Source organism: Melospiza melodia, chromosome 5 (genome assembly GCF_035770615.1).
Source record: "Melospiza melodia melodia isolate bMelMel2 chromosome 5, bMelMel2.pri, whole genome shotgun sequence".
Lineage (NCBI taxonomy): Eukaryota > Metazoa > Chordata > Aves > Passeriformes > Passerellidae > Melospiza > Melospiza melodia.
In genome coordinates, this window is record NC_086198.1 from 73,685,962 (window position 1) to 73,700,051 (window position 14,090).

Sequence of the window (14,090 nt, forward strand, 5' to 3'; positions counted from 1 at the left end):
GGTGTCAGTCAAAAGGAGTCTTAGTTCAATCTAGGCTTTCAGAAAGTAAGAAAAGGAATCAAAAATTCCCCCCAAGAAGCTTAACATATACTACTTATACAATAAAAGTTACACAGTGAAAGGGGAATTTCTGCCTGTAAAGAGCTGGCATATTTCTATCAGTGTTATTCGATGAAAACACTCCAAATGAACTGGGGCTGTAAGAATACAGCAGACCTAACACTACAGCAATGATGCTCTGCTGACAAACTCCTTTGCTGAGTGATAGAAGTTAAAGCTCATCATTCCTATTTCAATTTCCACTAGGAAAGGACCTGCAAGCAACTCTGCTTTCAGCAATTATTATTACCTATCATACTGCGTGTACTGTGTAGCTTGCAATTAGGGTTTACACATTACTAATTACAAGTGTCAGAAAACTGTCTCTGCCTATGCCAAATCCTGTACATGATAAAGCAATGTTTTTTAGAAGCTCACAATATAAATGTTCTACCTTGCCAAATATGATTTTCCTGATCCTGGAACACCTCTGAGAAGAACAAGTACTTGACCTATTAGTTGCATCTTTTTTCTCATCATGTGACAAACACGTGGTTGCTGTGCTTGCAGGAAGTTCAATTTTGAGTTTCTATCTTGATTTCCCCATACCTTCAGAGAAGAGCTGCCATCCCAGGCATTTGAAACCACTGGGGAGGAAAGAAAGGGTCCTTTTTCCGAAGTTCTACAGTCAGAAATAGGTCTCCACTGCCCTGGACTGGCAGCCACAGGAATTACAAAACTGTGACTTCCACTGGATGGATAAAACACAGGAGCCATGAGATTCCAGTGTTGTTGAGACTGAGCTGATGGTGCAGGAAAATTTAAGTTATAACCCTGCTGAATTTGCTGAGCATCTGCAGGTTTTTGTGTTTTGAAACTGGATGTTTCAGGAGAGATACACGCCTCTGGAAGAGAAGCACTCTGGTAACTGCTAAAGGCAGTCACTGCATCTTCATGTTGTTCCAGGCACCTTGAATTAGGATCTCCAGAAACAGCTACTCCTAGTTCCATAGGTCTTTGGGAGGACCCACAAGAAGCAGCACTCACACTACTTTGATCCAAAACAGTATCTTGTGTCTGATCAGAATTTTCACACGATATTTCTCCATTTGATAGTTTATATACTTCTGAAGCCACAGCATGTTGAACATTCTGGTGTATTTCCAACATATCAGAATCTTCCAGTATCTCTGCAAAACTGTCTGATGCAGATGGTGAGCTTGTCTGGATGCTCAGCTGACTCACTGGTGGCTGGGAACAGCACAAGTTTTCTAAAACCTCATTATTTGTCTCTGCTTGCTCTGGAAAAGGTAGGACATTGCAAACCGAATCAGGTTTTTCCCACTCAGGAAATATGTTAAGACCACCCTGTTCCACAGGGTGCTCATGTGCTATTTGGTCATTTGCAGAATTAGGCAATTCCTCACTCAAGCTGTAACTCTGAAAGGCATTTTCTAGTAGGGAATCCAGTTCTCCAGTCAGCTGCACACCAGGTGACAGGACCTTGTCTATTGCTGCTCCAGAATAACTATGTGCTGCAGTACCTTCCCCCATTCCTTCATTTGCAGTAGATCTTTGCTGATTAACAAGAGGTAATGATAATGCTGCTAAATCAAAACTCAAGGTTTTTGAAGATGCTACTCCTTTGGCATGGGTGGAGAGCTCTAGAAGATGATCCATAGCATCTTCTACTGTTGGGTGAAATAAACAGAATAAAGCATGGTCAACTAAACAAACCCAAGCTGATGCACATGCAGTTTTTTGCCTGAGGAAGCATTTATTACAACTAAAGAACCAAAAGACAGTTCAGTAATTCACCTTTAAAGATAGCTTCTGAAATTCCCTTGACTCATTTCTCATTAGAAGTAAAGGCAGAATTCAATACGGACATACTGAAAAATAACAACCTAATAAACTTAAAAATTGCTACGGAAATATGTCTAAATATTACAAATTTTACCTGGAAAAAATATCAGAGCTGGATGTTTAAATGGATACTTATTCCTAATCTATCTCATGTAGCTGAAATAGTGTAAAATGAACAAAAAACTCTACAAAGGATGTAAGAGCTAGAAGTATGCAAAGTACATTCACTATGGCCCACTTTAAAATGTCCTATCTAATATACCCTGAAAAATCCAGTATCTGCATTAATTCTTTGTAAAGCCACTAAATTGAGTAGAGGGTGCCAGTGATCAACATGAACAAAATGAAAAGCAGGCACAAACATCATCTGAGCCCTAAAGCTAAGCTTGTTTTCCTGAAAGTGCAGCAAAAACTTTAAGCTCATTTAAGTATGACTCTGTCTGCACTCATTAAGCAAAATCTTTGTCATCCTTCCAGCTTCTGTACTGTATGAAAACTTATTAGCACTCAAATATGCTAACCTTTCCACTTTTAAACTACTGTTTACAGTACAAGGCTATGAATTCTACATGTTGACTGCATTCTCCAATAAGCTTTTGATAAAACTGCATTATGGTAAAGGTTGAATCTTATTAAGAGTTTGAAGCATGAATCAGTAATTCCATCAAATTCAATTTTTAAATGAACAACAATTATAACAGCACTCTCCCACTTGTTCTTAAATTTTAAACTCTGTACAATTTAGGTAATAAAAACAGTCCTTTTAATGGTTACCTAGTTTTCATACATACAAAAAAATGTCCAAATCTGCTTTCTTTGCACATATTCTTACAATAATCTCAGTTAATCACATCTGATCATATGAATGCAAATTGATTTAAATGCTCCATATGTGGCTGATTCCCCTGCACCTCATGCAGTACTTTTATCATAAGCAAATGACCTTGCATATAGAGGAATTTTAAAACCACAGAAGAATGGGAGGGACTGGGCATAAATATGAAAATAGTCTGCCAGGAGAGTTGGGTATGTAGGTCAGCAGAATGTAGGGAAAGAAACCAGTTCTCTGCTTTAGTTCCAGCAAGGCTGCAGAGAACTAAACATGGCAAACAGACTTTATCCTGCAGAAACTAATCCTCAGTGGACACGACAAGATGACAGTGCAAAATAAATGTAAAACAAAAGCTCAGTTCAAATATTTAAGGAAAAGCAAATGCTGCCAGGACCACATATGGCACACCATCAAAAAATTGTGATCTAGAACATAAAATACCCCTAGTACAGAAACAGCTTAAGCATTTTGCAGAATATGGCACAGAAACTAACTGGAAAAACCAGATTCTCCTCACAATTCCACCAGTGCCTGCTCTGTGTCACAGAACAATCCACTCCAAACAGTACCTCTATTTATGGAGCACACTGCTCCATTTATCAGGCTCACAGAAACACTGTTAAAATTGGAGAATCTTACATGGTTGGAAAATTTCAAAACATTATTACTCACCTACTTATAAAAAGTTAAACTCACAAATATGATTACAACACCCACACTAACTTTTCAGGAGTTGCACCACTTAAGAGCTATCTGCACATGAAACAAAACTGTAATGTCAGCTGTATATTATTTACCTTTAAAATCACATTCAGACAGAACCATATAAACCACACTAGGATCTAGGTCAGAAAACATCTCTGACATGCTGTTGAGGAGCTCTTCCTTATTGACATAACGCATTGCTTGTGCCACTAAGTGGCTTGGGTGCCCCTGGGATACAGCAACAGCAGCTCTGTCAGAATTGCCATTCCTCTGGGAAGGACTCCCACCAGTTTTCCTCTTCCGTGGCATTTTGTTTTCTAAGACACAGCGTGCTTTTTGTTCTGGTTTGTTCACACAGGGCTGACAGCACCAAGCTTAAAAATCACAAAAAAAACTCTCCTAACTGGGATAGACTGAACAGAAGTTACAGACCTGGAATTAAAAAAATAAAACAGAAAAACTTTAATAAAATACATAATCACATTTCCATGTCTTCTATTTAAGTAGCTAAAAGATTAAAAATATACATAAGCATACAGGAAAGCATTTTCTAGATGTCTGCCTTTTTGCTTTTCAAATGGCTGACAGCTAGAGCAGCCTTATTTTCCAGGTAACTAGACACGCAATCTGCATCTGGAAGAAAGAACAAATAGAATGTAGCTTAAAAGAGAAATGCAGAAAAGTAAAGTTTGCAATGCCAGGTGGCCAGTTCACAAATATTCCTCTGCTACTGAGGAACAGTTAACATTATGGAACATCTACATTCAGTTAACATTCAGAAACTACTCCTCTTATGAAAGTACTGGAAGACGTAACATGTTACCGAATCTTTCAAGTCTTTCTTGACTTGCCCATATTCATGACATTTTAAGAAAAAACAGGAATTCTTCAGTGTTCAAACACTGGCAGAGAGGTTGTGGAGTCTGCAACCTCACATATTCTCAAAACCTGACCAAACATCCCTGCTTGAACCAGGCTGTTTCAGGGCTTGGGTAATATGCTTCAGGCACTCCTGCTCAATGTGATTGCTGGGTTGAACCAAGTGATATCCAGAAGTGCCTCAGCCTGGATGGAGTTTCTTTTTAATTGTTAAAAACACTTTACAACTCCATAAGCCATAAAGCAAGAAGAGGCTTCTGTCCACCCCCACACTTCTGCCACGAAGCCTTTGAACACATCTAGTTACATTACAGCATCTGTAATAACTGCAATTACTGCATTAATCTTGTATAGAAAAGGAAAGCATTTATTAATAGAAATACAAGCACAAAGTACAGCATGGTCTCCCTTTTTTATTTATTTCAGTATCAAAGCTCTGTTGAGTTCTTGTGATGATCATAATAAACTAATTTATATTTTTTACAAATAATTATTCAGAAGCAAACCTTAGGCTCAGAAATTCGGAATTACAGCAAAGACTCACTATTTACCAATAACAATTACTGAGTAGGCCATAAAACACCTGTTTTTATATAAAACAGGTATTTTGCCAATGATGACCAATTAATTTAACATGTGCAGATAAATCAATGGCAGCACTTCCACTTTCACTTAGTCCTTCCCTCCCTGGATCACTGGCACACAAATGACAATGCCAAATTAGTGCCAGATTCAAACAGCACTGATCCATTATCCTGCATCAATCTCTTCCAACAACCAAGAGATTGAACATTTAGCAGAATGTTGACTGCTATGTTCTCAAGTCATAGAAAGTTATGGAAGCAAAACAGACAACTCTAAGATCCCAGAAGTTTCTATTATGTCTATATGGACTTTAGAGAGACAAACCAGACGGATGTCTGAAACAATAACAAGGTCAAGGAAGTCTGAAATGCAGGACAAGGAAAACAATACACAGGAAAAGGAAGAAGCAGACTTCCAAAAATAAAGGAGAAACCACAGAAAATACTAATTGGCCAGACTGAGCTGGGACAACTGCAGCTGGTTTTTTCATCACACTTTTTTTGGTTCACCTCTCTGATTAGCCATCCTTACACCATTCTTCACTGTCATGAAGAAGTATTCAACAATCACAAAAAAGTTACAGCAGGTCTTGTTTTTCAAACTTCTGCATCTAATTGATTCATCTTCTAGCCAGTAGAAAAGGTTGTTCTAATTTAAACAATGGTGCCTGTGGTAAAAAATGTGATTGTTCCTCAGTGAAAGAGGTTCACTGACAAAGGAAAGATCCTGCAAGCGAGAAAGTTATTCATGCACCTTGACATTACTGTGCAGCAATAGACTTTAAGCAGAACACTTTAAGTGTTGCCAGTGTTTAAATCCAGCTCTTTTATAATGATCAATCCTGTAAGAACATGCTGCTGAAAAACATACTCTGACTGCAATTCCTATTACACACAACATCTCAAGTATAGGAAAAGCAAACAGGTAGTATTCAAGAGCAGGCAGAACACATGGAATAGAGGAAGAAAAACACTAAACTACTTTTTGAATCAAAAAGATTGCATTAGGAAACCATCAGCAGTAAAGTTTTTCGAGCTCATTACAAGGCCTTATTTTTTAAGCAAACAGATCAGAGAAGTTTTCTAACCACTATTGAATGTTTACTAAAAGCATTAAGCAGCATGACACACTTCTGGTTTAACTGTGACCAAGTTCAAATGGCAAAAAATTTATCAGTATTACTTCTCTTCATTTTTTAAGGAAGAGTTGTCTAGCCTTGACACAACACAAGAGTCAAACAATATGAACAAAGCTGCCCAATTTGTATATATTTTTAAATTTCTCTGAATACTTTAAGGTAGTTAACTTCATACATATAAAAGAGGTTGATTTGGTTTTGGCTGGGTGGTGCTAGTGACAGCTTTTCAGTCTGGTTTACTTTTGGGGGTTTTGAACAATTTCTTAATTTCAAACTATATAAAATATTTATTATGTAATGTCCACACAAACCTTCTGGCTTTAAAAAAAACAAACAAAAAACAAAAAACAAATAAACACATGCACATATAAACTGACGAGCTGGGGCTGGAAAAAAAATTCCTATTTGCAATACATAAAAAATAGCAATAGCACAGGACTTACATCTTTAGCTTCACTGAGTTGCCCCACGGTGGATCCTTTCTCATCTTTCCAAAACCACCATTGATTGCACATTTAATAAAGATCTGCTGTTAAAAACTATAATGCACTCTTCTGTCAGGAAACCATACTTTCTAATATACAAATCAGATGTCAGCAGAAGTGGCTGCTTCTTCCTGACAAAGGAATAATCAGAATATAAATTAAAATTTGTATTTTGCTCACTTTAAGCAGTTTTAACACTGAGCAATGCACTTAATAGGTTTGAGTAGATTAAGCATAGCTAATATCTTAAAATAAATACCCAACACTTCAAGCTGAGTTCAACTATAAGTTTTCTTAAGGATAAGAACATCTACCTGATTTCAGTTTTTAGATGACTTCTTATTTTAAAAAGCTGACTTACATCAGGTAATGAAATAACATAGCAGAAGAATTAGCTAGAAATAAATGTAAGTTTCCTCACTTGCCATTCCACTTGGTCCTTCGCCACAGTTCTTAACCATCTTGAAAAGGTTTACATATCCATGCTGGTGAAGACTAGATTCATTCCACCATGTGGGAAATTAGGCAAGTAAAATCTGGGACATCAAAACAAGATTATGTTACTTACACAGCTTATTTGTAAAGTCTTACTAATGCTAAAGAACTGCACTTCAGTTCATCAAAGCATCCGCCAACTCCTAATCCATTGTGTACATACCAAAGATGTTAGGTCTACTCAAAGTCTGACAATTCCAGTTTACATATTAGCCTAGAGCTTACTCCTCACAAGTCTTGTGCTTCCAAACAAACTTAGAAAAAACCCAATCAGCAATAAAACCACCAAACAAAATAAAATAAAGAATAAACATCAACAACAAAAAAAACCCAAACACACAAAAAACACCAAAACCAACTTGAACATGTACACCTAAATTAGGTAAAGATTTAGAAACAAGTATTCTGTCACAATCCTAAAATGAAAAGTTGATGTCCGAAATACTCTTCACAAGAAATGGAGATACCCATCTCAGATTTTACATCTAACTTCATTCCACTGCTCCACAGAATTAAAAACTGCTATCAAAACACACAAAGCACTTCACTTAAGCACAAACTAAATGAGAATCCAAATTTACAAAACAAAGGAGATGTTGCAGACATAGAAAGTTATTCACCTCAAGAAAGTGGCTTCAGAAAAACCATACCAGGGGAAAAGCTGAAAAGCCATTCAATTATTTTACAGAACACCCTTTCAACAAAGGTGATTTCCACATGTTTTCATTTGCACTTTTGAGGTTTCCTGAGTGGAGAAAAACTATTAAGTATTTAAATGCAAGCACAAGAGGAAAAGCAGCCAATGAAATCAAACTGACAGCAATTCATTTTGTTTTCTAGTATTTACAAAAAAAGATGATTTTCTTTTTTGGACAAAAGCCACTCCTCTAAAAACCAGAAGGTAAAAAGGAAAGAAAAAAACCAGGAAATGCCTTCCAGCAGATTTTTCTCAGTGAGTGTAGGAGCAGCAAAGATGGTTTGGGAGCCTTTTGCTGTCTTCCATTTCTGCCAGCAGTCAGCAAGGGAATAAGCCACTTCATTGTTGAATGTGAAAATCTATACCCAGCTAAAGACAGTGCTTCTGGAAACACTTCAAGGATCTTTCCTACTCTCTCCTTCTTCCACTCTTTTATTCCTACTGGTTGTTCCAAGGTCCTGTTCCACAGTTTTAACAAAGGTTTGTCATATCCAAACAAAGGTTTGACTCCTTTGTCATATCAAGTTCTGTCAAAGTGCAATACACTGACAAATAGGTCTAATTCCTAACTAACTTACACACACCTGCTTTATGCAATCTGTTCTGCTAGGATTTTTTTCCACTTTTGAGATTTTTAAGTCTGTCCCAGGTCAGACAGATTCTTTTGAAGCTGCTGCAAAAAAATAACTATTCCTTTGAGAACAAAACAAAAGCTTCATCCAACTACACACAAAGTTCAAGAGTACAAAACCAGCACAAACTCATCTGAAGCAGATGCTTATGAAGCAAACACAACCTGCAGGAAGAACAGAGCCATGCTTCCTAGGAAGGACTCAAAAACTCTTCTGAACGTGCCATGTCATGAGAAGTCAACCTGCAGTGGAAGTCACCAAGGGTTTCACAGGTGACAGAACTGTACATTGTGCAGTTTCCTTTCAGGACAGAAATAGAACTCCCAGAAAGGTACAGTCAAGTCTGCTGGATGTACATGATTAAAGCAGTGGTGTAGGAGGAGGAAAGCCACCAGTGAGTGTGTTCTCCACCACCAGGCCGGCTTGAAAGGAACTCCCTTTTGCTTTGTGCTGAAGGTCAAAACTGGGATTTGGGCAAAAAAATGCAAGTGGCCTTGGTATTATGAAGAGCGCAGATATGCAGCATGACAAATGAAAAAGACAAACAAAAACAACCAGTTATTCTCCTTGTTTAGGAGGAGAAAGTTGTTGCTTGGGTTTTTTTGGTTTTGAGTTTGTGGAGTTTTTTGTGTGGAAAATAGTAAAGAGTATCTGCAAAATGTCTTTCCACTTTTAGGGACATTTAGAGATATTTGATCCTTTTATAGCTTCCCTTCTATGTCCTTCTCCCATACAGCTCACAGCCCTCTAAAGCATGCTGAAGAAAGGGTTTCCCATGGCAAATTTGGCTTTGAGGGGAGACCTTCCAGGATGCTGAGCTCTTGGGCTACCTGGGCTGTCCCCAGTGCAGAACCCACCCAGCCCAGCTGTGTTACTGTGACCTATGCCCGATATCTGAAGTGATGCTACAGCTCAGACAAAGAAGAATCTTGTGGTAATGTTGATGCTTCTGCAATTCCACACCTGACATCAGTACTACTGCTTAAGATTTTATTCCAACTCCCCACTACAAATCACAGAGAGGTATTTGGAAAGAAGAAGGAGAACTCCAGAAGTCCTGGAGCTGCAACTTGCCCACATCATGCTTCCAGAGACTATTCAAAACTCAGCCTTACTCAGTTCTGACAGGCACTATAACTGACAGCTAATTAATGCCCTACTGGCATTCTTACAGTAGCAGAGCCTCTGTAAGAAAAACTAAGGCAGCAACCTCTTAAAAGTCAAGGATTATTTTTTTAATGGAGTTGTTCTGCATGTAAATTTAGCTCTACAAACATTCCTGAAATAGTAATTTGACTGTGTCAGCCACTTAGCATAGACTACAAAGTACACAGGCAGGAGTAAAAGACAAGAGACTGCACAACACCTGAGACCCAAAATCCCCCAAAGCCCCATATGTAACATTTTTATATTCCCTCTATATCAGTAGCTTCCCCAGATGAAATGCATTAACACTAATACAAAAGAGGAAGAGGATTTTTAAAAAAATGTAAACAAGGCAACAAGAAATAGAGAGCAACTCCATAGCTAAAACAAAACAAAAGCCAAGAGAAAGCAAGAAAAACCCTGTATTTATTGAAAAATAAAATACCGGATTTTAACACGTGCTTTGATGCTGTTAAATTTTCCTCACCAGTTCTTCACACAGTCTACAGGAACCCGAACTGCACACACGTGCTGCAAGCATGTGACACACGCAAGCCCCGTCGCAGCCAGGGTGACTGTGCCGGGAAGAATGAGGGTTAAAACTTTCAACCTTACAAACGCATACCATGCTTAACTTTTTCTGCCTTTTTTTAATTTTTTCCGTTTGTATTTCAGCCTTTGGCTCTCAAATCACAACTAGAGACGGGTTATCTAAAACTTTCACTGTTTTTTGAGTTCTAAAGAAGTTACTCTCAACTTTTCACTGTAAGGTTCTCCTACAGGAATAAGATGCAGACTAAACTTTGTCAATGCATTGTATAAAACAGCGTATAAGGCTCTCTTAACAGTTACACTGTCCTCAGTCTTCCAGTACATGAGTTAAGAGAAGTACTGGTAAATACGGTGGGGTTTTTTTCTCGCTTTTGAAGCCAGGCTTCTCCAAAGTCCCAGTGACCTTATGGTACTTGGCCAGCAAAACCGCAAATCCTGTCCAAAGCACGGAGGGATACTATGCCACAAAGGTCACAAACAATCTCACGATAAAGACGTTTCAGCGGTTCTCGACCGTAAGAACGAACAAGCCCTTAGAGTACTCAGAATCCTTTGATTTCATTTTGAACGGGGTGAATTTATCTTCGCGACACGAAGTTCACCGGCACCCCGCACTGCTCGCTGAGGGGCGGGCGGCCGAAGCCTTCCCACCGGCTCGCCGGCCCCGACCCTTCCTTCAGCGGCCCCGGCTGCCGGCAGAGCAGCACTCGGGATTATGCAGAAGGCCGGGCAATCCGGTGACGGGCGGAGGAGGGCAGGCCGCCGGCACCGCGGCGCTCACCACAGCGGCGGGGAGCGCCGAGGCCGCACGAAGGCCCCGGGGAGAGCAGGCCCGAGCGGCGGCCCCAGCCCGGCGGCGGAAGGGCCGCCCGCGACCACACTGCTGCTGCCACGGCCGCTTCTCGCCGGTGACGACCCGCGCCCACAGCCCGGCCGCGGGCGGGCGGTCAAACTGCGCCGCCCCCGCCCCGCTGCCTCCCCTGCCACCCGCAGGCAACTCCTCTGCCGTAACGCCGGGGACGGGTCCCCCGGGCCCGCCGCCATACGGGACGCGTCGCGGGGGCCGTCCGCTTCCCGCCCCCGGGAGACCGCGGCGAACAGCTCCGCGCCCTATCGGGAGCGGAGGGAGGGCGAAGCTCCTCCCCGGTCCCGCCGCCAGACCCCGCCGGCCGTTACCTCGCTCGGCTCAGCTCAACTCGGCTCAGCTCGCTCGCTGCCGCCGGCGGCGGGCGCGGGGCTGCGGCCGCGGGAAGGGGAGGCTCGGGCGGGGCGTGCGCCGCGGGGACACAGCGCCGCTCCCCGGCCGCCCGGGGAAACGCAGCCCAGGAGGAGGCGCCGCGCCGCCCCCGCCCCTTCCCCTGCCCGCCCGGGCCCGCGGTGCCGCCCCGGCCGGCTGAGGGCTGAGGGCCGCTCCGCGCCGCAAGCCGGCTGGGAAACCTGCGTGAGAGGGACCGCAGAGCTGCGCGGTGAGAGCCGCGCTGCTGGGTGCGGTGCTACGGGGCTGAGTTCAGCAACGGCGGGGGATCGCCGGCAGCTAGAGCGGTGACATCTCTCAGCCGTGTAGTGACAGGTTTCACACTTGTAACAAAAAGCGTGAGTGTTTCGTTTCTGCTGCTGCTGCCCAGTTTTACTAAAATTTTTAACGTTGAGGATATCTCCCACAGTCTGGAATGACGCCGTGGGTCTGCAGGCTCATACTGAAGGGGAAATGGCAGAGGAGAATGGGTTTTTAAGGAAGCTGAGGAGTGTCGGATGGGGTCTGTCATCAGTGATTGCTGTGGAAGCTGCGAGCTGCAACAGAAAAGAGAACTGAGTAGGAGAGGGCTTCATTGTCTACAGCAAGCAATGGACGCTTGATGGAGATGGACAGTGGAAGATTATGGAAGGATGAAAGAAAAGAGATGTGCTCTTGATGAACTGAAATGATTTTAAGTAGCCCTAAATTATAGAACTGTTGTGAAGTCACCATGAAAGGAGCTAAGTGAACAAGAGTTTTGAATTTATCAACACGTGTTCATACACAAAGTGCAAAAGGGTTTTAGGGGCAGAGCTCCTAAAATAAAATTATTTTTAAAACAAAACAAAACAAAAAAAAAAAAAAAACCAACGCCAAACAACACTCAAGGTGAGAAGATTTTACTGGGAGAACTTTTCTGTAGTTTTTATAGAAGTTCATTGATTTGAGAAATTTCACTGTCACCAAATGGGCTTTAAAAGATAGTTGGAAAATTACATATGAAGTTTGCCCATTACTGATGTCTGAGCATAGGACTTCATTACATTGCCATAGGCATCCTCGTCGGCTCTGTCTCCCTGCCTATGCCAGCAATAGGTAATAGGCAGGGTCTCCACTACTTGGTGCTTGTGTATCCAGTTCTCCGGGGATGGATTCCTGTGCCCATTGTCTTGAGGTACCCTCCCTGCCATCTGCATGCAACCGCCTCCCATCAGGGCACAATGCCTCAGGAGGACATTTGCTGGAGGTGTCCCACTGTGATCTTCCTAGGGAACAGAAACAGGACACTCCTGTGAAAGGAGAGAAGCATCTTCCCTCCCAATGGAGTGTCACAATCCACTTGGTAGGGTGCTTAATGCTCTTTAGAACTTCTCATCACGCTGCACAAATACAACAATCCAGGTGTCAGGGAACTTTTATGTCATATTGTATCATCATCCTAACTCCAGCAAGCCAGCTATTTAGTCTCAAAATTGTTGATTAACAAGCCCTTAACTTTTACATTTTAAGTTCAACAAGCTCCCAACTCACACAACAAAATTCAAGTCTTGGAAGTGTTGGCTAACAAGCTCACAATTTAATATGCTCCCAATACTAGCAACGTTTCAGGTTCCCTAGTGGTCTGGATCAGGGGTAAGAGAGGAGGAAGAGGCAGACCAATCCACTTTCTTTTACCGTTTATCTGGTGCACATGTGTTATATAAAACAGGTTTTTGCACTCTTTTGTCCATGCATGCAATACTAAGCCCTTTAGAGCCCTCTAGGAAATGAGGTCTGTGGGGGTCCTGGAGCCCCTTGCAGTGAGGTGCCTTGCAGTGGGGGACTCAACTCCTGCCTTGGTGCAGGCACAGTGAGCATGAGTCTCAAGGCAGCGAAGAAAGCTGGCTTCATCCAGCACTGCCCCAGCTCCACAGGACCCTCTTACAGTCACAACTTTCCTGTCCCAACAGTCAGAACGTGCTTACGTGCTTATGCCTGGTTCTCCATGAGGGGAGTAAGGTCGTCTCCCAAGCTGCAGATCAATCCTTCATGGTGTGATTCATCCCATTCAAAGGAAGTGGCATCCCTGAGCCTCATTTGTCCTCTATTTCCCTTCAAACAGGGAAACATGGAAGATGTGGCCTTCAGAAGACTACTAAAGATCTGTTTATTTAGCACCTAATCTGAGATGCTTCACAAGAAAGACCAAGAAGTCACAGCCATCATTGTGTCTCATCACAGGTACTCCCACTTCTGGTTCCTTAATGGCCTGCTGGATAGCCACCTTCTGCCACCTGTTTCTACTATAGATGTAACTTTTAATTTTAATGCAAATAATGAATAAGTAAGTGCAAAAGATAAAATTTGGTTTTAGGGTGAACTATGCACACATGGGTAGCTCAACAAAACTGCAGAAGGCTGCTTGGAGTAATTTGTCTGAAGCTTGTAGGGATCACAATCTCAAAGTGCTGGCTATTTAGTAGCACAACAACAGAGAGGCAAATAAGGTTTTTTATGTAGTATTTCTCAATATATGTATTTCTCAATAAAAGTAATGTAAAAAATTTGAAATTCATATTCAAAATATTTAATATTTTGAGAAATAAATTGATTTAGTCATTGCTAATTTGCCTGTGACTTTGCCATTTCAGTACTTATCTTGTAGATACATAGTGTGCAATATTTAAATAAACAAGGACAAACATTTACACTTCTAATACAATACATAAAGCCTATGTCATCCAGAGGATGTGCTCATAAATCTCAAAAAGGCTGTCTCTTGCCATGACTCACAAAAGCAAAATAAATAATTATTCAATACGC

General features: G+C 41.5%; 1 protein-coding gene and 1 long non-coding RNA gene across 4 annotated transcripts in view; one reads left to right on the plus strand and one right to left on the minus strand.

The window, feature by feature from the left end:
* The window catches only part of N4BP2 (NEDD4 binding protein 2), a 35,690-nt gene extending 24,395 nt beyond the window's left edge, over positions 1-11,295 (minus strand). For 2 of the 3 annotated variants that reach the window (XR_010027846.1, XM_063157396.1), the window contains exons 1-5: positions 11,228-11,295; positions 6,951-7,065; positions 6,488-6,660; positions 3,535-3,874; positions 494-1,730 (exon numbers count right to left, since the gene is read on the minus strand). Coding sequence is in view for 2 of the 3 variants with exons in the window: in XM_063157396.1 (XP_063013466.1) it covers positions 494-1,730; positions 3,535-3,751 (1,454 nt within the window). In the remaining variant the exon portion in view is untranslated. Of the gene's footprint in view, positions 1-493; positions 1,731-3,534; positions 3,875-6,487; positions 6,661-6,950; positions 7,066-9,944; positions 10,745-11,227 lie in introns of those variants that run through there. The other variant, XM_063157397.1, reaches the window with a different exon arrangement.
* A 165-nt stretch (positions 11,296-11,460) lies between these two features.
* Positions 11,461-14,090, plus strand: LOC134419067 (uncharacterized). The gene is made up of 2 exons (XR_010027963.1): positions 11,461-12,176; positions 13,390-14,090. It is a non-coding gene; the product is annotated as an uncharacterized LOC134419067 (long non-coding RNA).